The sequence below is a fragment of the Salmo trutta genome, unplaced genomic scaffold, assembly GCF_901001165.1.
Source record: "Salmo trutta unplaced genomic scaffold, fSalTru1.1, whole genome shotgun sequence".
Lineage (NCBI taxonomy): Eukaryota > Metazoa > Chordata > Actinopteri > Salmoniformes > Salmonidae > Salmo > Salmo trutta.
The window spans coordinates 217,952-244,306 of record NW_021822702.1 but is presented as its reverse complement, the minus strand read 5'-3'; the positions used below and the strand labels follow the sequence as shown (position 1 = coordinate 244,306).

Sequence of the window (26,355 nt, the reverse complement as noted above, 5' to 3'; positions counted from 1 at the left end):
CTGGAGTCAGTGAAATCCAGTCTGCAAAACCATATAGGCCTATTATAGGAATCGTAAATGGCTGACTGGTCTGTGTTTTTGTTGTTGTTGTTGTGTATAGAAGACAAAAAATATCCACTGAAAAAATTAAAATATTAGAAATGTCTTGATGTGTGTGTGTTATTATATTTGTATAGTGCCTCAAATTCATGCTCAAGCAACAGACTCTAATCCGTACCTACTAATAATAAAACAGAAGATTCCCTCCCAATGACCCAACATAGGATCTTCCTCTAATAGACACGGACAGTACTGGTAATACTGATAAGTGAAAGTATACTGTAGCCTATTTATTTTTTCAACAATATGTTGGAACATGTTCAAAGCTATGAGTTGAGAATGATGTACAGTACTGTACAATATGCATTCCAATGTAGTGTGAAATTACTCACATTTAGTGACCTTATAAATTAAAATATAAAATGTAAATTCATTAAATCAGGATTTTGTTTCACTGATCTACAGAACCAACTGTACCTTCAAAACATTATAGTAAACATTCTTATCCAGAGCAATTTACAGTAGTAAGTGCATACATTTTCATGCTTGTCCCCCGTGGAAATTGAACCCACAGCCCTTGTATTGCAAGTGCCATGCTCTACCAACTGAGCCAACCAGAACCCTAATGTATAAAGAATGAAGATCTTAATAAAATATTTTCAATAGTTTTATTGCGACTTAATCTACAGATAATTTTGTACCGTCCAATATGTATGCTAAATCAATGTTTCTCAACCTTTTTCTACCACGGACCGACAGCTGGGGTTTTTCTGACATGGGGGACCTCTTACATTAAACCTTGAGCACTTGAGTACAAAATCAGTGTAAGCTTAACGTCAGCTAAACATCAGAACAAGGGATGGCAGGTAGCCTTGAGGTTATAGTGTTGAGCCAGTAATTGTAAAGTTTGCTGGTTTCAAAACCGGACCTGACAAGGTAAAACATATATATAGATATTTTGCTACATTTGAGCATGGCCCTTAGCTCTAATTGCCCCAAGGGGATTTCTTGGGATATGCAAAACAATACATTTCCATTATGCACTTCTTTGTAACAGGACAATTATAAGCCCCCCCCCCCCTATAATTAATTACTATCACAGGGTTTAATCTCTCGTGGACAGACGGTATGGAGAATCTGACGCAATTACGCACGATTTTAGATCTGGTTTTCCGAGATTAGGCAGGCTTTAGACCTTCTCTGTCTGGTCCAGTAGTTGGTAGTAATTCACCATTAAAGTTGGTTAAATTAGGAGAAGAAGCAGAAGAAGAAGCAACTAAAGTAGCTAAATCTGTCAGCCGGGAGAGGGCCTGGCTTTATTGCATGGGTTGTGTGGAAAGCCTATATAGTTTAGTTTTATTCTCAGTGGTTCTTATACTTGCCATGTCTACCAACGTTAATAGTGGAGGTGAAAAGCTTGCCTCTGTAGATTTTGAGATATTTGGGAATGTCCAGGGTAGGTGGGCTTACTAGGCTACCCTGCGCATTTGAAGCAGTTTTTTTGTAATTATCATTTTTATTTTTTATTTAACCTTTCTTTAACTAGGCAAGTTAGTTAAGAACAAATTCTTATTTACAATGACGGCCTACCCCAGCCAAACCCGGACACGCTGGGCCAAATGTGCGCCGCCCTATGGGACTCCCAATAACAGCCGGATGTGATACAGCCTGGATTCGAACCAGGGACTGTAGTGATGCCTCTTGCACTGAGATGCAGTGCCTTAGACCGCTGTCTGCCTTGGGGAAGAGCCTGTGCCTGTATATAAAAACGTTAACTCACACAGTGCACACTGCCTGAAGTATATTCACTGAGTAGGCAAGTTTGGTAACAATTAGCATGCTGCTATGGCATGGTGCAAGTTAGCCCTTCTAATGCATTGAAGTCATTGAATATTGCTGAGGGGAATTGATCTAGGCATGAATTACTCTATCTAAAAACAATTTATCCTTGATTGCGAACTTAGTTATCCTCTCTAGGGTAGGTGGGACGAAATCGTCCCAACTACGTAACAGCCAGTGGAATCCTGTGGCGCGTTATTCAAATACCTTAGAAATGCTATTACTTCAATTTCTCAAACATGACTATTTTACACCATTTTAAAGACAAGACTCTCGTTAATCTAACCACACTGTCCGATTTCAAAAAGGCTTTACAGCGGAAGCAAAACATAATCAGACACCCATTTTTCAAGCTAGCATATAATGTCACATAAACCCAAACCACAGCTAAATGCAGCACTAACCTTTGATGATCTTCATCAGATGACACACCAAGGACATTATGTTATACAATACATGCATGTTTTGTTCAATCAAGTTCATATTTATATCAAAAAACAGCTTTTTACATTAGCATGTGACATTCAGAACTAGCATACCCCCCGCAAACTTCCGGTGAATTTACTAAATTACTCACGATAAACGTTCACAAAAAACATAACAATTATTTTAAGAATTATAGATACAGAACTCCTCTATGCACTCGCTATGTCCGATTTTAAAATAGCTTTTTGGTGAAAGCACATTTTGCAATATTCTAAGTAGATAGCCCGGCATCACAGGTCTAGCTATTTAGACACCCAGCAAGTTTAGCCCTCACCAAAGTCAGATTTACTATAAGAAAAATGTTATTACCTTTGCTGTTCTTCGTCAGAATGCACTCCCATGACTTCTACTTCAATAACAAATGTTGGTTTGGTCCCAAATAATCCATAGTTATATCCAAATAGCGGCGTTTTGTTCGTGTGTTCAAGACACTATCCGAAAGGGTAAATAAGGGTTACGCGCCCGACGCGTTTCGTGACAAAAAATGTCTAAATATTCCATTACCGTACTTTGAAGCATGTCAACCGCTGTTTAAAATCAATTTTTATGCCATTTTTCTCGTAAAAAAGTGATAATATTCTGACCGGGAAATCGTGTTTACGTTCAAAGAGAGAGAAAATAAAAACATGGGATCCCCTCGTGCACGAGCCTCAGTCTGATGGTCCTCTGATCGGCCACTTACCAAAGGCGCTAATGTTTTTCAGCCAGCGGCTGGAATTACATCATTCAGCTTTTTCCTGGGTTCTGAGAGCCTATGGGAGCCGTAGGAAGTGTCACGTTACAGCAAAGATCCTAAATGTTCAATAAACAGAGACAAGAAGCCCAAGGAATGGTCAGAGAGGGTACTTCCTGTTTGGAATCTTCTCAGGTTTTTGCCTGCCATATGAGTTCTGTTATACTCACAGACACCATTCAAACAGTTTTAGAAACTTTAGGGTGTTTTCTATCCAAAGCCAATAATTATATGCATATTCTAGTTACTGGGTAGGAGTAGTAACCAGATTAAATCGGGTACGTTTTTTATCCGGCCGTGTAAATACTGCCCCCTAGCCCTAACAGGTTAATCACGTTGACAAAGCCGTCCCCCGTGAGAGACAGGGTCTTGGCCCCCTACGACCGGAGCCCACATTGACTCCACGTAGGACTTGATGGCGATGGTTATTGTTTGTTTTATATTGTTACACTCTGCCTTACTGAATGTCAGTGCTATCCATGCCATAGGTACTATAGTATGTTGTGATATACAGTGATGATATTGAAATGTGAAATAAAAGACATAACGAAATTCTGGTTGGTATGGTTGTGTATTATTGGAAGAAAAGGCACATTGTATACATACACAATACATAGATACATGTCAGGTTACAAAAAATGTGGGTTTCGTTTGCGTAGCAAACACCAGAGCGCCCAGCTTGGACTTTGAGTGTACTCGTTTGTGTATAGGACAAGGGTAGGTTGTAGACGTTTTAGTCGCCTGGACACAAAAGAGTCCAGATCCGGTCTTCCTGATAGTCACAGGGACACCCCATAGCAATGTTAGTCTCCCAGCTTCGCTTTCTGCCCCCTAGCCCTAACAGGTTATCATCCCAAAATAACTTTACAAAGAAACGCAAAAGACCAGGGGAAGAAGTGTAATAGCTTCAAGACAATATTATAATTTTGTTTTGCCGTCTTAGATTCCAGTAGCTCAGGAAGTGTCATAGTGAAGGTAAATGTGCAACGCAAAACACCTCCGTTGGAATCTGTGTTAAAACTGTGCACAGTAAGTGTATCTTTTGTATTTTCATTTTTTTGTTGAGGTGATGTGAAACGGTATTTCACGCATGGGGAATGTTGTACACATTGGCCATGCTGTGGTCAATGGTTTGAATGAGAACCAAAGAGGGCTGGGTATGACCCCTTAGATTCTCGAGAGTTTCTAGTCTCTGAAAGCATACAAGATCAGTGCATCAAGTCAATAAAGCAAGATATAATTAATCTGGAAAATTTGGATATGAATTACCCATATTTTTTTTAATGTTTGTTTTGTTCTTACAGGTGTTTGCTTCAGAATGGTGAGCAACTTAACTTACATTTTCCTCAACATGCAAAAGGCTATTTAAAAAAATACATATACATACATATACATATATATACACATACTAATTGAAAATAGAAGTAGAACAAAATATATATTTTAAAACCCATCGCATTCCATTTTGATTTGCAACATGTGTTAGTATAACCCTGTCTTTCATCGAACTTTATTCTTCTTTTTAGATTATGTGTTCTTTTTAAATGTTGTGTTCCATACGTATTGATCAATTGAAGTGTGCTAGTATTTTAATATAGCCTACATAAAGTGAAGATAATCTTTGGTTCTGATTCTAAGATACATTGTACAGTGTTATCTTTATAAGAAGATAACCCCAGTTAGTTCACTAACATTACACCCCCTGTGCCATTTTTCCTTCCTTACCTTTGGTCCTGTGTTTTCCAGTACACAGAAGACCAGGGGAAGAGGCTGGGTGTTAATGGCTGGGTGAAGAACACAAGAGAAGGGACAGTGGTAGGCCAGGTACAGGGGTCCCATGACAAGGTCAATGAAATGTAAGTTCAATCTGAGATAGACAATACAATTCATTAGATAGGACACGATTCAATGAACCATTCCATTGCAATGTCTTGGTTTACAAACTACTGCACACCAGAGGCTGGTGGGAGGAGCTATAGGAAGAGGGGCTCATTGAAATGTCTGTTAAGGAATTAATGGAACGGAGTCAAACCAGCCTCCTCTGCTGCACACATCTTATTCTGTAAACTGTAATCAGCAACGTGAGGGGTGCGTCTACCTGTTTATTGTTTTATTTTTACAGCACTACAGTCTGTTGTGGTCATTTTTACATGATACTGTGTCAATACTGCCATGCTGGTTCAATGGAATTTAGCCCTCTGCATCACAACACTCAATCAATATTTGTATTTTACGTTACCATTTAAAGACAGTTTTTGAGTTGGTTGACATTTTGCTACACAGTCATAACATATTATAACCCTTATTCTAATCATAAATCATACATGCTCATAAATGCTTTTAACAACTAATACCACTTCATACTTGTAAGTAAGGTGTTTAATGATGCCTATACTACATGTATCAAATTGTATTTGTCACATGCGCCACATACAACAAGTGTAGACATTGCTGTGAAATGCTTACTTACGAGCCCTTAGCCAACAATGCAAAGTTTAAAAAAAGTAAGAAATATTTGCTAAAAGGAAAACATAACACAATCAAATAACAATTATGAGGCAATATCCAGGGGGTACCGGTACCGAGTCAATGTGCAGGGGTACGGGGTTAGTCATGGTAATTGAGGTAATATGTATATGTAGGTAGGGGAAAAGTGACGATAGATAATAAACAGACTAGCAGCAGCGTATGTGAAGAGTGTGAATGTGTGTGTGTGTGTGTGTGTGTGTGTGTGTGTGTGTGTGTGTGTGTGTGTGTGTGTGTGTGTGTGTGTGTGTGTGTGTGTGTGTGTGTGTGTGTGTGTTGGAGTGTCAGTGTAGTATGTGTGAGTGTGTGGTTAGAGTCCAGTAAGTGTACATAGAGCCTCTGCAAAAGTCAGTGCAAAAAATAGTAATAAAATGTAGTCGTACCTCAGAGCAGTTACTTTGGTTGAAACCAGGCAAGTGTCACTGACACCATGCAGCTACTTTAATATCATGACATTTGTGAGAGCTTAACAGAGGACATGCATTTTACTTACTTTCTGTCTTTACTAGAGATAATACCTCAGTATATTGAGAATGCAATACACTACTTTGCCAGTAAGTGTCGTCATATGACCAGACTCTTACCAAATGCCAGGGTTCCCCAACTGGTGGATTATTTTGAGCAAAAACCAAAAGTGATTGTTGGATATAAAAGACCGTAAAAAAAACCCAGCAAATCAGCTCTAAGTGATTATTATTTAGAAAATCTGTTCAAAAGTATTACCACACATAATAGAGATATGGGATCAAATCAAATCAAATTGTATTAGTCACATGCGCCGAACACAACAGGTAGACCTTACAGTAAAATACTTACTTACGAGCCCCTAACCAACAATGCAGTTTAAATTTTTAAAATAAATAAATAAATAAATAAAGTGTATACAAATGTAAGAAAGGTGTGAAATTATTATGTTTTAGTCAAATGTTATATCTGTTTGTGCTTCTTGAGGTCAATTTGCAGTCTAAAAATAACTGTTTATTATGTTCTGACCCCCTGACCATCCTCTCAAGAAGGAATTGGCACGCGTCTGAATCTAGTTAATTATCCCTGCACCATGGAATACTCTAGAATAGAGCTCCCCATGCCTAGCTCCCCATGCCTAGTCACAGGCTGTGGCCTGATTCTTTATCCCCTAAAGTGTGCGCTCGCAAACTCCCCCTCATGGATTTAAAAGGAATGGGCTGGTGTATGGTAGAAACTCCCCCTTGAAGAAAAGGAGGGTGATATGCAAATCCTAAGTTTCCAAATACCGGTGCTGGACTAAAGAATATTACTGAGAAAAAGGAATGAGATGGCCGCATTCAGAATATGGCTGCTTCCCAGTGCATTATTGCTGCACCCAAATTCATTGTGTATTCATTGTGCAGAAATAAAGCAGCTATATTCCGTGTGCCAGCCTCTCATTCGTTTATCTCAGGAAACTCCCTTTTGCCCATGCTTGCACCAATCCAGTGCTTTTAAAACCTTGAGAGTGAGTGGATGAGTGCACACTTCAGGGGAAAGGGTCATTGACCAGCGGATGTGGTAGAGTGAGAGAGAAGGAGTATGTTTTCAAAGCTTTTACTCTCACCTCTACAGAAAACGCAAAGGGGAATGAGAGGTCATAGACATCCAATAAAGATCTTCCTCTGCCAACTACTCAGATATACGAGATAGGGATTTGTAAACAAGCAAGGGTGGGTGTTCTTAAAGGATTCATTTGGCTAAATACCTCCCTCCCTTGGCAGCTAGCAAGTGCAATTATTTTCCAATTTCCCTGTTTTCTTTTGTTAGGGTTTGGTTTCCTGAAAAACTGGGTAGATCTATGCACTTAATGCATTGTTTATAATACTATAATGTCCTGTGTCCGAATGTAGTACCTATTTAAAATTATCTGTGTATGTGTGTGGTCTGTGATTCAGAAATGTGCTATACTAGTTTGTCAATGTATACTGAATAAAAATATAAACGCAACAATTTAAAAGATTTTACTGAGTTACACAGTTCATATAAGATAGTCAGTCAATTTAAATACATTCATTAGGCCCTAATCTATGGATTTCACATGACTAGGCAGGGGCGCAGCCATGGGTGGGCTGGGAGGGCAAAGGTCCATCCACTTGGCAGCCAGGTCCACCTACTGGGGAGCCAGGCCCAGCCAATCAGAATGATTTTTTTCCCCACCAAAGGGCTTTATTACAGACAGAAATCATCCTCAGTTTCATCAGCTGTCCAGGTGGCTGGTCTCACATGATCGCGCAGGTGAAGAAGCCGGGTGTGGAGGTCCTGGGCTGGCGTGGTTACAGGTGCAGTGATCTGTGAGCTGCTATGCCAGCTGGCGCTTAAAGCTAGTGAGGGAGGTAAGAATCTCCAGCTTCAGAGATTTTTGCAGTTTGTTCCAGTCATTGGCAGCAGAGAACTGGAAGGAGAGGCGGCCAAAGGAAGAATTGGTTTTGGGGGTGACCAGTGAGATATACCTGCTGGAGCGGGTGCTACGGGGGGTGCTGCTATGGTGACCAGTGAGCTGAGATAAGGCAGGGCTTTACCTAGCAGAGACTTGTAGATGACCTGGAGCCAGTGGGTTTGGCGATGAGTATGAAGCGAGGGCCAGCCAACGAGAGCATACAGGTCGCAGTGGTGGGTAGTATATGGGGCTTTGGTGACAAAACGGATGGCACTGTGATAGACTGCATCCAATTTGTTGAGTAGAGTGTTGGAGGCTATTTTGTAAACGACATGGCCGAAGTCGAGGATCGGTAGGATGGTCAGTTTTACGAGGGTATGTTTGGCAGCATGAGTGAAGGATGCTTTGTTGCGAAATAGTAAGCCAATTCTAGATATAATTTTGGATTGGAGATGTTTAATGTGAGTCTGGAAGGAGCGTTTACAGTCTAACCAGACACCTAGGCATTTGTAGTTGTCCACATATTCTAAGTCAGAACCGTCCAGAGTAGTGATGCTGGACGGGCGGGCAGGTGTGGGCAGCGATCGGTTGAAGAGCATGCATTTAGTTTGACTTGCATTTAAGAGCAGTTGGAGGCCACGGAAGGAGAGTTGTATGGCATTGAAGCTCATCTGGAGGTTAGTTAACACAGTGTCCAACGAAGGGCAAGAGGTATACAGAATGTTGTCGTCTGCGAAGAGGTGGATCAAAAGAATCACCAGCAGTGAGAGCAACATCATTGATGTATACAGAGAAGAGAGTCAGCCCGACAATTTAACCCTGTGGCACCCCCATAGAGACTGCCAGAGGTCCGGACAACAGGCCCTCCAATTTGACATACTGAACTCTATCGGAGAAGTAGTTGGTGAACCAAGCGAGGCAATCATTTGAGAAACCAAGGCTGTTGAGTCTGCCAATAAGAATGGTGTGATTGACAGAGTCGAAAGCCTTAGCCAGATCGATGAATATGGCTGCACAGTAATGTCTCTAATCGATGGCGGTTATGATATCGTTTAGGACCTTGAGCGTGGCTGAGGTGCACCCATGACCAGCTCTGAAACCAGATTGCATAGCGGAGAAGGTACGGTGAGATTTGAAATGGTCGGTAATCTGTTTGTTAACTTGGCTTTCAAAGACCTTAGAAAGGCAGGGTAGAATAGATATTGGTCTGTAGCAGTTTGGGTCTAGAGTGTCTCCCCCTTTGAAGAGGGGGATGACCGCGGCAGCTTTCCAATCTTTTGGAATCTCAGACAACACGAAAGAGGTTGAACAGGCTAGTAATAGGGGTTGCAACAATTTTGGCTGATCATTTTTGAAAGAGAGGGTCCAGATTGTCTAGCCCGGCTGATTTGTAGGGGTCCAGATTTTGCAGCTCTTTCAGAACATCAGCTATCTGTATTTGGGTAAAGGAGAAGTGGGGGAGGTTTGGGTGAGTTGCTGTGGGGAACGCAGGGCTGTTGACCGCAGGGCAGGGGTAGCCAGGTGGAAAGCATGGCTAGCCGAAATTCTCAATTATTGTGGATTTATCGGTACTGACAGTGTTTCCTAGCCTAGTGCAGTGTGCAGCTGGGAGGAGGTGCTCTTATTCTCCATGGACTTTATAGTGTCTCAGAAGTTTTTGAGTTTGTACTACAGGATCCAATTTTCTGTTTGAAAAAGCTAGCCTTAGCTTTCCTAACTGCCTGTGTATATTGGTTCCTAACTTCCCTGAAAAGTTGCATATCACGGGGGCTATTCGATGCTAATGCAGAACGCCACAGGATGTTTTTGTGCTGGTCAAGGGCAGACAGGTCTGGAGTGAACCAAGGGCTATATCTATTCCTGGTTCTACATTTTTTGAATGGAGCATGCTTATTTAAGATGGTGAGGAAGGCACTTTTAAAGAATAACCAGGCATCCTCTATTGATGGGATGAGGTCAATGTCATTCCAGGATACACCGGCCAGGTTGATTAGAAAGGCCTGTTCGCTGAAGTGTTTTAGGGAGCATTTGACAGTGATGAGGGGTGGTTGTTTGACCGCAGACCCATTACGGATGCAGGCAATGAGGCAGTGATCGCTGAGATCTTGGTTGAAACCTACAGAGGTGTATTTGGAGGGCGAGTTAGTTAGTATGATATCTATGAGGGTGCCCGTGTTTACGGATTTGGTAGGTAGGTTCATTTGATAATTTGTGTGAGATTGAGGGCATCAAGCTTAGATTGTAGGATGGCCGGGGTGTTAAGTATGTCCCAGTTTAGGTCACCTAGCAGCACGAGCTCAGAAGATAGATGGGGAGCAATCAATTCACATATGGTGTCCAGGGCACAGCTGGGGGCAGAGGGTGGTCTATAGCAAGTGGCAACGATGAGAGACTTGTTTCTGGAAAGGTGCATTTTTAGAAGTAGAAGCTCGAATTGTTTTGGTACAGACCTGGATAGTAAGTTAGAACTCTGCAGGCTATCTCTGCAGTAGATTGCAACACCGCCCCCTTTGGCAGTTCTATCTTGGCAGAAAATGTTATACTTAGGGATGGACATTTCGTGGGGGTTTGGTGGGTTTCCTAAACCAGGATTCAGACTCGGCTAAGACATCCGGGTTGGCAGAGTGTGCTAAAGCAGTGAATAAAGCAAACTTAGGGAGTAGGCTTCTAATGTTAACATGCATGAAGCCAAGGCTTTTGCAGTTACAGAAGTCAACAAATGAGAGCACCTAGGGAGTAGGAGTGGAGCTAGGCACTGGATTAACCTCTACATCACCAGAGGAACAGAGGAGAAGTAGGATAAGGTTACGGCTAAAGGCTATAAGAACTGGCCGTCTAGCACGTTTGGAACAGAGAGTAAAGGGAGCAGGTTTCTGGGCACGATAGCATAGATACAAGGCATAATGTACAGACAAAGGTATGGTAGGAATAGAGTACATTGGAGGTAAACCTAGGCATTGAGTAATGATGAGAGAGATATAGTCTCTAGAGACGTTTAAACCAGGTGATGTCATCGCATATGTGGGAGGTGGAACAACATGGTTGGTTAAGGCATATTGAGCAGGGCTAGAGTCTCTACAGTGAAATAAGACAGTAATCACTAACCAGGACAGTAATGGACAAGGCATATTAATATTAGGGAGAGGCATGCATAGCCAAGTGATCGTATGGATCCAGTGAGTGGTTGAGCTGGCTGGGGACACGGCGATTCAGACAGTTAGCAGGCCAGGGCTAGCAAGCTACCAGTTAGCAGGCCGGGGCTAGCAAGCTAGCATAAGGGTCTTAGAGGGACGTCGCGATGGGGGAAAGTCTGTTTTTGCCTCCTCGTGCGGTGACGTCGATAGACCAGTCATGGAATTAGTAGGGTTCAAAGTAGCAGAGGGGTCCAAGTCCAATTGGCAAAATGGGTATAGTGGTCCAAGAAACTGGCCGATGGATCAGCTATCTGTCCAAAATGCTCTAGATAGCTAGCAGGCCGCGGTTAGCAGAATGGGCCTTCAGGGGACGTCGTGCCTGAGGGGCCTGTTGGGATCCTCGGGCAGATTATGTCAGTATTCCAGTCATGATGGATCGGCGGGGTTCCGTGCCCCGTACCAGCAGTAGAAGGGGTTTGGATATTGTAGCTGAGGAGTGGGCTTCAGGAGTAGCCCAGGAGCCCTAGCCGGGAGATGGGTCTAGCATGGGCTAGCTCTAGGCTAGTTGGTGCTAGCACCGGGACGGAAACTTTAGCCAGGAGTAGTCAACCCGGGTTGCGGTTAGCTAGCTGCGATGATCCAGATGAAAAGGTTCAGAGTTTGCGATAGGAATCCGGGGATATGGAGAGAAAAATAGGCCCGGTATGCTCTGGTTTGAAACGTGTTGTACGAACTGGCGAGAGCTTTCCAAGCTAAAGGTTAGCTGATGACCGCTAGCAGTGGTTAGCTGACTGATAGCTGATAGCTAGTTAGCTAACTAGCTTCAGTTATGATATTCCAGTTCGGAGGAAAATAGAAATACTTTAGAAAAAAACGGATCCATCTTCTATTTGTAGAAGACAAACATGTCCTGTTTCTATAGAGGAAGCCTAGATTGATACAAAGTTCGTCAATATGCATTTTAAAAGACAGTTTATCATCCAACCATATCCCTAAGTATTTATATGCAAAGACCTGATTAATTCGAGAACCATCTAAGCTCGTAAGTGCAAGTGTATTTTCAACCAACTATTTGAACCTATTAAAAATCATAAAATGTGTTTTCTTTGCATTTAAAACAAGTTTCAGCTGTATAAAAGACCCTTGTAATATCTTAAAATCTGTCTCCAATAGTGATAATGCTTGGTCAGCCGTTGAAGCGATAGAGTACATGACAGTGTCATCAGCATATAAATGAATTTGACACTTTCTTATCTCATCACCGATATTGTTTATGTAGAGAGTGAACAGTAATGGACCAAGTATAGAACCTTGTGGGACCCCTTTAACCAGCTCCAATGGCTCTGACTGGATGCCGTCGACTCTAACAGCCTGACTTCTATCCTTTAGATAGTCATGAAATCAATGACAGGCATCCAATCCCAGTCCTATTGACGACAGCTTACCCAAAAGTATCGCAGTGTCAAAAGCTTTAGATAAATCTATGAACAAGGTGGCACAATACTTTCTATTATCTAGGGCATTAGTAATATCATTTACAACACGTGCAGTGGCCGTAATAGTACTGTGTTTAGGTCTAAAGCCAGACTGATAACTAGAAAGAGTATTGTTAACAGTTAAAAAAGATTGTAGTTGCCTATTCACCAGTGACTCTAGAATTTTAGCCAAACAGGAGAGCTTAGAGATGGGCCGATAATTATCCAATTCACTACCATCACCTCCCTTGAGGAGTGGTAAAACAAAAGCTGTTTTCCAAGATTTAGGAATCTTTCCTACGACAAATGTTTGATTAAAAATATGCGTCACTACACTAGCAATAATAGGTTCCGCACACTTGAGTAAATATGGATCCAGATTGTCAGCGCCTAATGATCTCTTAGAATCTATAGCAGATAGTGCAGATAAGACCTCATCTTCTGTGACTTTTTGAAAATTAAAAACCGGCTTACTGTTTTCCACATGAGCTCAAGGCCGAGGGGCTGAAACAATAGACCGGTCAGGATCATATTGGCCATTTTTTCAATGCTTATTAAAAACATCAACATTTCAGTTCGGTCACTGATGATCCCAGATTCTGATGTAATTTGCTTCGGCAGGGAAGTCAAGGAGTTTCCTCGTTTAAGTGAGTTGACAGTTTTCCAGAATTTAGTGGAATCACCAGCAGACTCTGTCATAGCATCAAGAACCTAGATTTAGCCTTTTTTATTCCTCCGGTCCATTTATTTCTCAACTGCCTAAAAAGCAGCCAATCAGCTGTTTCACCAGTTTTCCTCGCCAAGGCCCATGCTTGATTCTTTTGCAGAAAAAGGATTTTCAAATCACAGGAGAACCAAGGATTAGTTAGATTTTTTACCCTAAGTCGCTTTAACGGGGCGTGTTTATCAGCCATGAAGGTAAACATTTAGAAAAAGAAAGAGAACGCTAAAACTGGGTCCATTATGCAGTTTACGGATAAAAGCTCGGAATAATAAAGGTCATGGATAAAGGCTTGCTCTGAGAAGTGTTTATAGTTTCTCTTTAGAATTATACGGGGGTCAGAGTTTATATATATACATGGGACGAGACAAGACAAAGACAAAAGACGTCTGACTGCTACGCCATCTTGGAAGAAAGTGATAGCACTTGTATAGCCTAAGAAAGTAGAAGAAATGTGCAGAAAGTAGTTTTGAATGCATTTTATTGAAGGGAAACAATAACAATCTTGAACTTTTTTGGCAACATAGTGATATATTCTTATATACTGTACAATGAGGAATTCAGCTACAAAATACTAGTCTTCTCCCATTTTTTGAACCATTGCCTCCACCCACAAGGTGTATAAACAACAACAATAAATAAGATAATAGATGCAAAACAAAAACATGAAGGACATAAATCAATCAACTAGCACAGTACGCAAATGTGTGTGCATGGACTTTGAAGATGTATTTCTCACATGTGCAGCACATAGTATTTGTTTTACAGTCCTTCTTTGAGGGCAGAATTGGCATCTCCTCCTCTTGCCTGCCCCAGCTGCTGCCGCAGCTGGATCAGGACAAGATTCAGCCCCCTGAACAGCTTTCACAAGCGTTGCAGAGGCTGCTGTGCGGGGGAGGCTCTCCTTTTGAATGTGTGGGGTTACAAGTGCCTTTCCCAGCTGCTCCATGAACACCTTCCTCTTGTTCCACTTATCAGGCATCCAAGTAGGGTTGATCTTGTTCCATATCAAGAAGGCATTGTATGAGGACACATCAATGATGTTATGGAAGATGACCAGGGGCCAGTGGGCAGTCATCCTCCTGCAGCTGTAAGTTCCAATTACCTTATCCAGGTTCTCCACGTGTCCTTTGCTGTGGTTGTAGTCCAATATAATGGCTGGTTTCCTGTCCTCACGATCACTGATCTCAGCCATTTTTTGCAGTGTGCTCAGGAGGACCACATTCTTGTTCCTTTTTGGGAGGTAAGAAACTAGAGTGGTGGTGGGGTGAAGGCAAACTTTGATGAGAAGGCCTCTCTCCCTCTTGTTGCGAGGAGTGCAGGGGGGAGCTCAGGCTTGTTCTTTCTAACTGTGCCAACCATGGTGATCTTCCTCTTCAGGAGCTGCTGGCTGAGTTCATAAGAGGTGAAGAAATTATCACACGTGACATTGTGCCCCCTCAGTCCATCTGTCACATCAAGCACAACCCGCATCCCCTGGTTCTTCTCCAGGTCTCCACTGGTCGGCTTCCCTGTGTAGCAGGCACTCTACCCACTTCTCACAGACCTCTCTTATGACTGCCAGTTTGGCTCTCACATGTCTTGCAGGTCTTGACTCAAATCGTAGCATTCTTGAGAAAGTGTGAAAGACTTTCAGTGGCATCGTGGCACGGAAAATCACCCTTCCACTCTCTGCATCCCAGAGACTACATGTAGCCTTGCCTCGGGACCTATACACACCCGCTAAGATTAGCAGCCCTATGTAGGCATGCAGGTAAATCTCATCCATCCTTTTCCAGTTGTCTCCATATTTACGGAAAACCTCCAAATTTGCCATCTCCAGGATGATTTTTTTGTAAAATGTTGAGACAATGTCCTGGGCATGGGCAACTGCATGTCTTGTGGGCCCTGGGGTCATCCTTATGACATTTTGTGCTGCCATCCTGCCCTGGTTGTGATATGGTGACAAGGACCATTTGCTGTTCTTTGACAAAAATATCTCTTTCAGCTTGGGGGATTGATGATGCATCACGCTCTGGGTTGTATTCTTCTTCAGATACCGCCTCCTTTTCTAAATCGTTGTTCTCTTGCTCTTCCTGGACATCTGAAAAAATCTGATCTACAACCTGTTGGGCACTGAAACGTACACTCATGGCTTCAGCAAAGAGAGAACTGGGGGGACTGTCATCTGCAGCACCTTTATAGCCTCTGACTGCATTCCCCATTAGTAAACAATGCTTTCAAGAACTGTTTATTGTGTCAGATTTTTTTTATTTTGTCTGAAATTGGTTTTATTTTGTCTGTGAACTTGAGTTATGTGTAGGGTCGTGGAGGGGAGACGCTCCACATGCACAAGAAAGTTTTCGTTTTGTATGAGTTCAATCAGTAGCACACAATCTCAATTTCTCATTGTGTGTGTGTGTGTGTGTGTGTGTGTGTGTGTGTGTGTGTGTGTGTGTGTGTGTGTGTGTGTGTCTTTGTGGCCCTAAGACAATCTTTGTACCCTGGTGGTGTACAGCTTTCATGGAAATATGAACAAAGGCGATGTTTCACTTTTTCTAATGTTGGGTTCACTCTAGGAAAAGTCATCAAATTTCAAGTAGAAAAAATATCATTTAGGGGGTTTTCTCTGCTATTAAACATAGTGGAGGGTCATTTTTTACCCTTAAGACAACACCAGGGTTAAGGTAGAAAAATGAACATTAAATTCTCTGGCAACAGCTCTGGTGCATATTTATGCAGTCAGCATGCCAATTGCGTGCTCCCTCAAATGTTGAGACATCTGTGTCAGAAAGCTCCCTCAAAAGTTGAGACATATGTGTAGAAAGCTCCATTTGTATGTGTTCGTCTACAAAGCCCTTTTGGGTGAACTCCCTCTTTACCTCTGTAGTCTGGTCTCAATCACCACAAGCCCATACCCAGTCTGCTAGGTGGTAGCTACTTAAAGTCCCCAGGACATGTACAGTATTACTGCCTTCTCATCTTGTACACCAGAGGCATGAAATAGTCTACAATCCATGCTTCATCTAGATATGTTAGTGCCACTGAATTAATTACAAATATTGATAGGAGACTCTGTTACAGAGGAGTGTAAATGCTTTTTTTAGGCTGCATCATGTTGTATTGTATTGTTGTATGTTTTAATTCTGTAATGTATTGATTGTTGTTGCCTTCTTGGCCAGGACTCCATTGAAAAAGAGACTCTGGGTCTCAATGGGCTTTTCCTGGTTAAATAAATAAAAAGTGTGTTGTGTGACATTAACTGCACATTTTACAGTGGCCTTTTATTTTCCCCAGCACAAGGTGCACTTGTGTAATGATAATGCTGTTTAATCAGCTTCTTGATATGCCACACCTAGTGGATGGATTATCTTGACAAGGGAGAAATGCTCACTAACAAACTTGTGCACAAAATTTGAGAGAAATAAGCTTTTTGTGCGAATGGAACCTTTCTTGGATCTTTTATTTCAGCTCATGAAACATGGGACCAACACTTTACATGTTGCGTTTATATTTTTAGGTAGTAGATTTGTAACTTTGTGTTTTTTCTGTTTTATACACCTTGGTGTGTATCCCATATTTACAATGTCAGTATTGATAACATTTTAGTTATTTATATAGTTTGTCAGGGACAATGCACAATAATCAACATATTTGACAGCACTGAGGTGTAACAGTGTCAGAGTTAACTAGACAGCAATGTTTTTTTTAATTAGTGGGTCGTCTGTAATTTCTAGGCTTTTTTTAATCCTGTATTCCCAAAGCTCAGACACTCTCTGTGCTCAACTTGATAACGCATAGCCTAGTGTACCAGTATAATTACTTGTATTTCATTGAAAGGGAAAACAGTGGGGAAATATCAATGCACCCTCGTAAAAGAGAATGAGACATCTCTTCCATGGCAATGATACATGCATCTCTCTATTATTGTTAGTCAATTTCCTCCATCCTAGCCTCCAACGCAAGATGCTTTCCTGGCAGTCTCAACATAAACGTACCTTGAAAAAAGCTTCCGACTGCCAACTGGTGCGCCTTCCTGCTTGCACTCATCCAATAAGAATGGAGTGATGGGCCCTCAGTGGACCATAATGCATTTAGTAACCTCTTGATTCACTAGAATACAGCATGAGGGATTTAGCATACAGACTGACAGGAAAGGGAACATAGGTCCTCTGGTGTTAGCTCATCGCTTGCACCCATGAGATGATTACCACCAACATGACTTGATCTCATTGTGTTTGCATTATGCTGGGGACTCAAAACATGTGGCCTATTACAGCCAAATTTTGGCTGTAGCTGGCAATATTTATTGTTATGTCTGTCAGTGCATTGACACCAGACCTGGGTCAAATAGATTGTTTAATACATTGCCTGCCCTTTTTTGTTTAGCCCAGTAATATGCCGTCGGGGTATGCCAAATAAAAATGTGATTCACATTTAAAAAACAAAAAAATGTAGTCACATTTTAAACAGTCAATTTATATTTTCCGTCGGAGCAATACATTTGGGTGAGGTTTTTTTCTCGCCTGAGTAGCCTCGTTTCACTGGCAATTTTTTTTTTAACCATCTAAATCAAATCAAATCAAATTTATTTATATAGCCCTTCGTATATCAGCTGAAATCTCAAAGTGCTGTACAGAAACCCAGCCTAAAACCCCAAACAGCAAGCAAAGCATGTGAAAGAAGCACGGTGGCTAGGAAAAACTCCCTAGGAAAAACTCCCTAGAAAGGCCAAAAACCTAGGAAGAAACCTAGAGAGGAACCAGGCTATGAGGGGTGGCCAGTCCTCTTCTGGCTGTGCCGGGTGGATATTATAACAGAACATGGTCAAGATGTTAAAATGTTCATAAATGACCATGGTCAAATAATAATAATCATAGTAGTTGTCGAGGGTGCAACAAGCACGTCCGGTGAACAGGTCAGGGTTCCGTAGCCGCAGGCAGAACAGTTGAAACTGGAGCAGCAGCATGGCCAGATGGACTGGGGACAGCAAGGAGTCATCATGCCAGGTAGTCCCGAGGCATGGTCCTAGGGCTCAGGTCCTCCGAGAGAAAGAAAGAAAGAGAGAAAGAGAGAATTAGAGAGAGCATATTTAAATTCACACAGGACACCGGATAAGACAAGAGAATACTCCAGATGTAACAGACTGACCCTAGCCCCCCGACACAAACTACTGCAGCTTAAATACTGGAGGCTGAGACAGGAGGGATCAGAAGACACTGTGGCCCCATCCGATGACACCCCCGGACAGGGCCAAACAGGCAGGATATAACCCCACCCACTTTGCCAAAGCACAGCCCCCACACCACTAGAGGGATGTCTACAACCACCAACTTACCGTCCGAAGACAAGGCCGAGTATAGCCCACAAAATCTCATGGGGGGGGCGCCAACCAAGACAGGAAGACCACGTCAGTGACTCAACCCACTCAAGTGACGCACCCCTCCCATGGACGGCATGGAAGAACACCAGTAAGTCAGTGACTCAGCCCCTGTAATAGGGTTAGAGGCAGAGAATCCCAGTCGAAAGAGGGGAACCGGCAAGGCAGAGACAGCAAGGGCGGTTCGTTGCTCCAGCCTTTCCGTTCACCTTCACACTCCTGGGCCAGACTATACTTAATCATAGGACCTACTGAAGAGATAAGTCTTCAGTAAAGACTTAAAGGTTGAGACTGAGTCTGCGTCTCTCACATGGGTAGGCAGACCATTCCATAAAAATGGAGCTCTATAGGAGAAAGCCCTACCTCCAGCCGTTTGCTTAGAAATTCTAGGGACAATTAGGAGGCCTGGGTCTTGTGACCGTAGCGTACGTGTAGGTATGTACGGCAGGACCAAATCGGAAAGATAGGTAGGAGCAAGCCCATGTAATGCTTTTTAGGTTAGCAGTAAAACCTTGAAATCAGCCCTTGCCTTAACAGGAAGCCAGTGTAGGGAGGCTTGCACTGGAGTAATATGATACATTTTTTTGGTTCTAGTCAGGATTCTAGCAGCCGTATTTAGCACAAACTGAAGTTTGTTTAGTGCTTTATCCGGGTATCCGGAAAGTAGAGCATTGCAGTAGTCCAGCCTAGAAGTAACAAAAGCATGGATTAATTTTTCTGCGTCATTTTTGGACAGAAAGTTTCTGATTTTTGCAATGTTACGTAGATGGAAAAAAGCTGTCCTTGAAACAGTCTTGATATGTTCTTCAAAAGAGAGATCAGGGTCCAGATTAACGCCGAGGTCCTTCACAGTTTTATTTGAGACGACTGTACAACCATCCAGATTAATTGTCAGATTGAACAGAAGATCTCTTTGTTTCTTGGGACCTAGAACAAGCATCTCTGTTTTGTCCGAGTTTAAACGCAGAAAGTTTGCAGCCATCCACTTCCTTATGTCAGAAACACAGGCTTCTAGCGAGGGCAATTTTGGGGCTTCACCATGTTTCATTGAAATGTACAGCTGTGTGTCGTCCGCATAGCAGTGAAATGTAACATTATGTTTTCGAATGACATCCCCAAGAGGTAAAATATATAGTGAAAACAATAGTGGTCCTAAAACGGAACCTTGAGGAACACCGAAATTTACAATTGATTTGTCAGAGGACAAACCATTCACAGAGACAAACTGATATCTTTCCGACAGATAAGATCTAAACCAGGCCAGAACTTGTCCATGTAGACCAATTTGGGTTTCCAATCTCTCCAAAAGAATGTGGTGATCGATGGTATCAAAAGCGGCACGAAGATCTAGGAGCACGAGGACAGATGCAGAGCCTCGGTCTGCAACTCAATGAATCTAGTGTTCAGCTAAATAACAACACAATGTCAAATACAGGTAGCCTAGTCAAATAATTAACATCCAATCACATTAACTGTTACTCTCTCGTGAGGTTTCCTCCAACGGTCCATATGTAGCCAAACGTAGCTGCTGCTCATTCCGTTTGCTCGAAAATGGATAAATAGTAAAAAAAAGGCCCGCGTCCATAGAGACACATACCAGCTCTACTGGTAGTACTGCTACTACCAGCAGTACTACACCTGTCGACGACACAAGTTTTTCTGCTTCCACAAGCATATCCAATGCAAGCATCAGTAATTCTACATTTGTTGTTAGCCCAGCTAGCATGGACACTGACAGTTGGGAATCTGATGCAGCCGAAGAGCTACTGCCCCCTTACCCAGGAAAGCACCAAACAACAGACAGGGACATTGGACCATTGAAGAGGCGCAAATATGATGAGAACTACATTGATTTGGGGTTCACTTATATTGGGAGTAGTGCCTTTCCTCAGCCACAGTGTATTATATATGCAAGTACTATCTCACAACTCAATGAAAGCTTCAGTCTTGCGCAGACATTTAGAAACAAAACATGCCAATTTGAAAAATAAGCCACAGGAGTTTGAGTGAGAATTAAGACGACTTTCGAGTAGTAAGACATGTATAAAAGCAACAGATACCATTAATATGAAGGGGCTAGAAGCAGCTTATATGGTGAGCTACCGAGTGGCTAGGACAGGCAAGCCCCATACTATTGTGGAGGACTTGATTCTTCCTGCTGCCACAGATATGGCTGGGACAATGCTGGGGGAAAAGGCCCAAAAAAACTATACAGACAATGACTTCATCAAACAACACTGTTTCACGACGCATCAGTGACATGGCAGGAGATGTTATGAAACAATTACTGCTTCGCATACAAGCCAGTGAATTCTATGCATTACAGCTGGATGAGTCAACAGACGTGGCGGGCCTAGCACAGCTCCTGGTATATGTCCGTTACGTTTATGGGGGGTCAATTAAGGAAGACATCCTCTTCTGGAAACCAGAACAACAGGAGAGGATAATGTACTGGACAGCTTTGTGACATCAAATGGACTTTGGTGGTCAAGATGTGTTGGTATCTGTACTGATGGCGCAAAAGCCATTACAGGGAGACATAGTGGAGTGGTAATGGGTGTGCAAGCAGTTGCTCCCAACGCCACTTGGGTACACTGCAGCATCCACCGAGAGGCTTTTGCTGCCAAGGGAATGCCTGACAGCTTGAAAGACATTTTGGACACGACAGTGAAAATGGTTAACTTTGTTAAAGCAAGGCCCCTTGCAGAGGAAGTTTGGTCCTACCGCTTCTTGATTTGCTGGGTTGTATGGTGTGAGATACTGACAATGACAAACAAGGTGAACAAGCTCCTCCAACCCGCCTCAATGCAGTTGGATATTGCAGTGAATTTAATCTCAAATGCAAAGGCCTCCCTCACCACATACCTGGAAACTGGATTCTCTGAGGCCCAGACAACAGCCAAAAGCATTTGTGAAGAAATGAATGTGGAGGCTGTTCTGAAAGAGAAGACACTGAGAAACAGCAATAGGCATTTAAGCTATGAGGCTCCTGATGAACCAGTGACTGATGCACTGAAAAACCTTGAAGTCAACTACTTCAACATTGTGGTCGACTCTGCTGTGACATCTATGGATGAGAGATTTGAAACACTCAACCAGGTGAAAACCAAATATGGAGTGCTGCTGAACTTCAGCACTGCCTCTCAGATGTCCCGTGAATCTTTAAGACTCACTGCATGGAAGTTGAAAACACTCTAACCTTCAGAGATGACTGTGACATCAGTGGATTCAGAATTGACCTGATCTGCCACCAGATAAAATGACTCCCTTTGAGCTGCTTTCCTTTTGTCTGTGAGAAAAACCTGGAGGAATTCTATCCTAACCTTTGGATAGCCCTAAGAATTGCAGTCACCCTACCAGTAACAGTAGCATCGGCAGAGAGGAGCTTTTCAAAATTAAAGCTCATCAAAAGCTACCTGAGGTCTTCCATGTCACAGGAACGTTTGAGTGGTCTTGCCATCATGAGCATAAATCATGACGTGGGGAAACACATGTCCTATGATGACATCATTGATGATTTTGTCTCAAGAAACTGCAGAAGAGGAATATTTTGATGGTAAGATTTTTATTTCAAACATTCAAATGTTTACACACTTAGTAACATTTAAGATTGTATGACAGAAGTGCATTTGTGTAAATGACGGCTTCACTATCTATGTGACATACTTTCTCAATTTCTTCCAGACAGTCCAGATAGACTGGTGCCCATGCTGATGCTGAAAATGCCCAGGCTGTAGAGGGAACCAAAGTTAATCACACAGATGAATAGGTTTTATTTGACTATTTTAAGACATATAGCTGCAGCCATAGCCTATAGGCTTATGTTTACATTGTAGAGCCAAAGCTAATTGTATAATATTGTGAGTAATGGACTAATTACCAGACAGCAGAGCCAAAGCTCAGTGTTATATTTTATTATTTTCTACATTTTATATTTTCTACAATTTCTTATTTATGTTAATATTCACTTATCTTAAGATTCTATAGAATTCTACATAATAAATATTGTTTGTTTATACCTCATTCTGCTCTGTATACGTTTACTTATTCTTAGACCGACAGATGGTGCAAACTGTTTTAAAGGAGGGAGGACTCTAGTGGGAGCACTGGGGTGTGACTGTGTGGCAATGGCAAATGGTTTACATGGCTCACGGGTCAGGTAGGAGGGCCCCTTAGCAGAATTTTGCTTAGGGCCCCAGGGAGGTCAGGACTGGCTCTGTATCTGGGTGATGTTTTTTCTCGCCTGAATGATCTGAATCTAGGATTACAGGGACTCTCCGCAGCTATATTCAATGTGCGGAACAAAATTGAGGCTATGATTAAGAAGATGGAGCTCTTCTCTGTCTGCATTAACAAGGACAACACACAGGACTTTCCATCATTGCATGATTTGTGTGTACAAATGAACTCAAGCTTACGGACAATGTCAAATGTGATATAGCGAAACACCTGAGTGAGTTGGGTGTGCAATTACGCAGGTACTTTCCCAAAACGGATGACACAAACAACTGGATTTGTTATCCCTTTCATGCCCTGCCTCAAGTCCACTTACTGATATCTGAACAAGAGATCCTCAACAAAATTGCAACAAGCGGTTCTGTGAAAACTGAATTTAATCAGAAGCCACTGACATATTTTTGGATTGGGCTGCGTTCAGAGTATCCTGCCTTGGCATATCGCTCTGTTAAGACACTGATGCCCTTTGCAACCACGTACCTATGTGAGAGTGGATTCTCGGCCCTCACTAGCATGAAAACTAAATACAGGCACAGACTGTGTGTGGAAAATGATTTAAGACTGAGACTCTCTCCAATACAACCCAGCATTGCATAGTTATGTGCATCCTTTCAAGCACACCCTTCTTATTCACCTGTGGTGAGTTATTCACAATTTTTGACTAACAAATAAGATCTTATATGTAAGATGGTTAAATAAAGAGCAAAATTATTGATGATTATTATTTGTGCCCTGGTCCTATAAGAGCTCTTTGTCACTTCCCACGAGCTGGGTTGTGACAAAAACTCACACTCATTCTTATGTTTAATAAATGTATCGTATAGTGTGTGTGTGTGTGGCAGACTTACAATGATGTCAAAAAACAACATTTGAGAGTGTGCTGAACCTGGTGCTAGAGGGGGTACGCAGCTGGAGGTTGAATGTTTGAAGGGGTATGGGCCTATAAAAAGTTTGAGAACCACTAGTCCAGTACAATGGAATCAGTGGAGTAGTCCTAGAAGCCTAATCAAAACACCTGGACTACGTACTATATTATCAGAAGAGATTATTGTCTGAAACTGAAAATCATCTAACGTGTCTTTATAGAACTGGTTTTGAAGACCAGTGACAGTTTGTTAGGTGTTGTTTTGACTCAGAATTGTACGCCGTTTCTATCTCTGTAGGAAGGTGTGTTTGAGTAAGGTGGGGGGTCCCAGCTCACGCATTGACCACGTTGAGTTCTCTAACGAGAGGGACATCCCCAAACTGGAAATCCATGGCTTTGGCATTCGCTACTGCCAGAGCAGTGACAAAGCACAACAGCAGCAAATATCCACCCTGAGGCCTGCTCCAAAGGAATTAGTAGCTTCTCAACTTCTAAGGTGCTTGATTTGTCCTGTAATATTCATATCTTCACAATTTTAAATGTCATTCTAAGGCCTGTTATGTCATTTATTTATTGTTTGAACAATAATCATTTGAATGATACCCAGAAATGTTATTTGTATTATAATATGTTATCATGTAACCCACAGAATAAGTTTTAAATTGCACTTAAATGCCATGTATATCAATAATAGTCAACCTTTAAAACCTGTTGAGGATCTTATCCCGATCTTATCCCGGTATTGGGATTCATTGTCATGTGACCATGGCGGGGAATTCAAAACTGCAAGAGTAATCATTTCAAAAAATCAAATAATCAACTATTTTCCTCCATTTGAAAGATATATCTCCTAAATCTAACCACGCTGTCCGATTTTCAGAGGCATTACGGAGAATGCATAAAGTTAGGTTATGTGAGGAGAGTACATTGACAATAGCTGCGTGTAATGTTTAGCCAATTCAAAGAAGGGCATCAACAGACAGAAAACTAGCTAGAATTATGCACTTACCTTTGACAATCTGCATCAGATGACACTCATAGGACATTATGTTATACAATACATGCATTTTTAGTTCCATCAAGTTCATATTTATATCCAAAAACAGCATTTACAGTCGCGGTGAAATTCAGAATTTTTTTCGGCTCGAATGCACCCAGTGAATCCAGCATTACAAATCACGGAATTACTATTCGAAAACATTGGTAAATTATAATATTGTCATTCAAAGAATAATATATTATCATCTCGTAATTGCTACCGAATGGCCAGATCTCAAAATAACTTTACTGGGAAATCACATTTTGCATAAACTGGGTACTATGCTAACAACAATAAGCTATATGCTAAGCTAAGCTAAGCTATACCGTTAGCATTAGCATCATCTAATATCGATAATAACATTCTAAATATCCCCTTACCTTTGATTATCTCCATCAGAAGGCGCTGCCAGAGATCCCAGGTCCAGAACAAATGTGGTTTCTTTTGACAAAGTTCATAATTTATGTCCAAATAGTTAGCGTTCAGTAGGCTCCCACAAAATGAGGTGGGCAGTGTAAAGTCACGTCGAAAAGCTAAAGAAAACCTAGTAAATAATCTATTTACGTTTGTTTTAAACATGTCAAACGTTGTTTAGCACTAATCTTTTGTTCCATTTTTAACGTGAAACATCAGTAAACATCAGTAATATTTTCACACAACCTATCAAGTGTCTAGAATAAACGATAATGACAAAGGCACTCTTCTCAGATTCATGCGCAGGCGCAAAAAATGAAGTGATGACGTGTCAACTTGTAAGCTTTCTAATTCGGTCTGTATTCATGACAGATGCTTCCAACAACTTTCTAAAGATCGTTGACATCTAGTGGAAGCAGTAGGAGTTGCGAACTGAATCCTTTCTCACTGTGGTATCTTTAAAACAATGACACTAAATAGTACAGTCACAAAATTCTCATTTTTTTTAATCTATTTTTCACAGGTTTTTGCCTGCAATATGAGTTTTGTTATACTTACAGACACCATTCAAACTGTTTTAGAAAATTCAGAGTGTTTTCTATCCGAATGTGTTAATAATATGCATATCCTAGCTTCTGAGTTGGTGTAGGAGGCAGTTAAAAATGGGCACATATTTCTTTCAAAATTCTCAATACTGCCCCCGTGGCCCGTAGAGGTTAAAATGTTGAGTTCATCCCATCACAAAGACAGAAATAAAATGATTTAGTGAAACCACTGTTTGAACATTTTCAGTAGTTTTAAATATTTCAAATGTTTTGATGAGGTCCATGCTGACGCGATGGCATCACACAGTTGCTGCAGATTGGACAGCGGTACATTCATGCTGCGAACAGCCCGTTCCATCTCATCCCAGGCCACTCAAGTAAACTGAACTTGCGGTCATGTTCCAGCCAATGTTTTTCCACTCCTCAATTTTCCAGTGTACGTCATCGCGTGCCCATTGGAGCTACTTATTGTTTTTAGCTGAGGAGTGGAACCCGGTGTGCTCATCAGATGCAATAGCCCATCCGTGACAAGGATTGATGAGTTCTGCGTTCCGAGAT

The 26,355-nt window shown here is 41.8% G+C and overlaps 1 protein-coding gene across 1 annotated transcript; it reads left to right on the top strand.

Moving 5' to 3' along the window:
• The first annotated feature begins 1,210 nt into the window (after positions 1–1,210).
• On the top strand, positions 1,211–24,460 carry LOC115183767 (acylphosphatase-2-like). Its single transcript, XM_029744857.1, has 5 exons — positions 1,211–1,495; positions 4,402–4,418; positions 4,844–4,953; positions 24,098–24,275; positions 24,449–24,460. The coding sequence occupies exons 1-5, from the start codon at positions 1,363–1,365 to the stop codon at positions 24,458–24,460; spliced, it is 450 nt and encodes a 149-aa protein (XP_029600717.1). The 5' UTR covers positions 1,211–1,362.
• Positions 24,461–26,355: the final 1,895 nt, after the last annotated feature.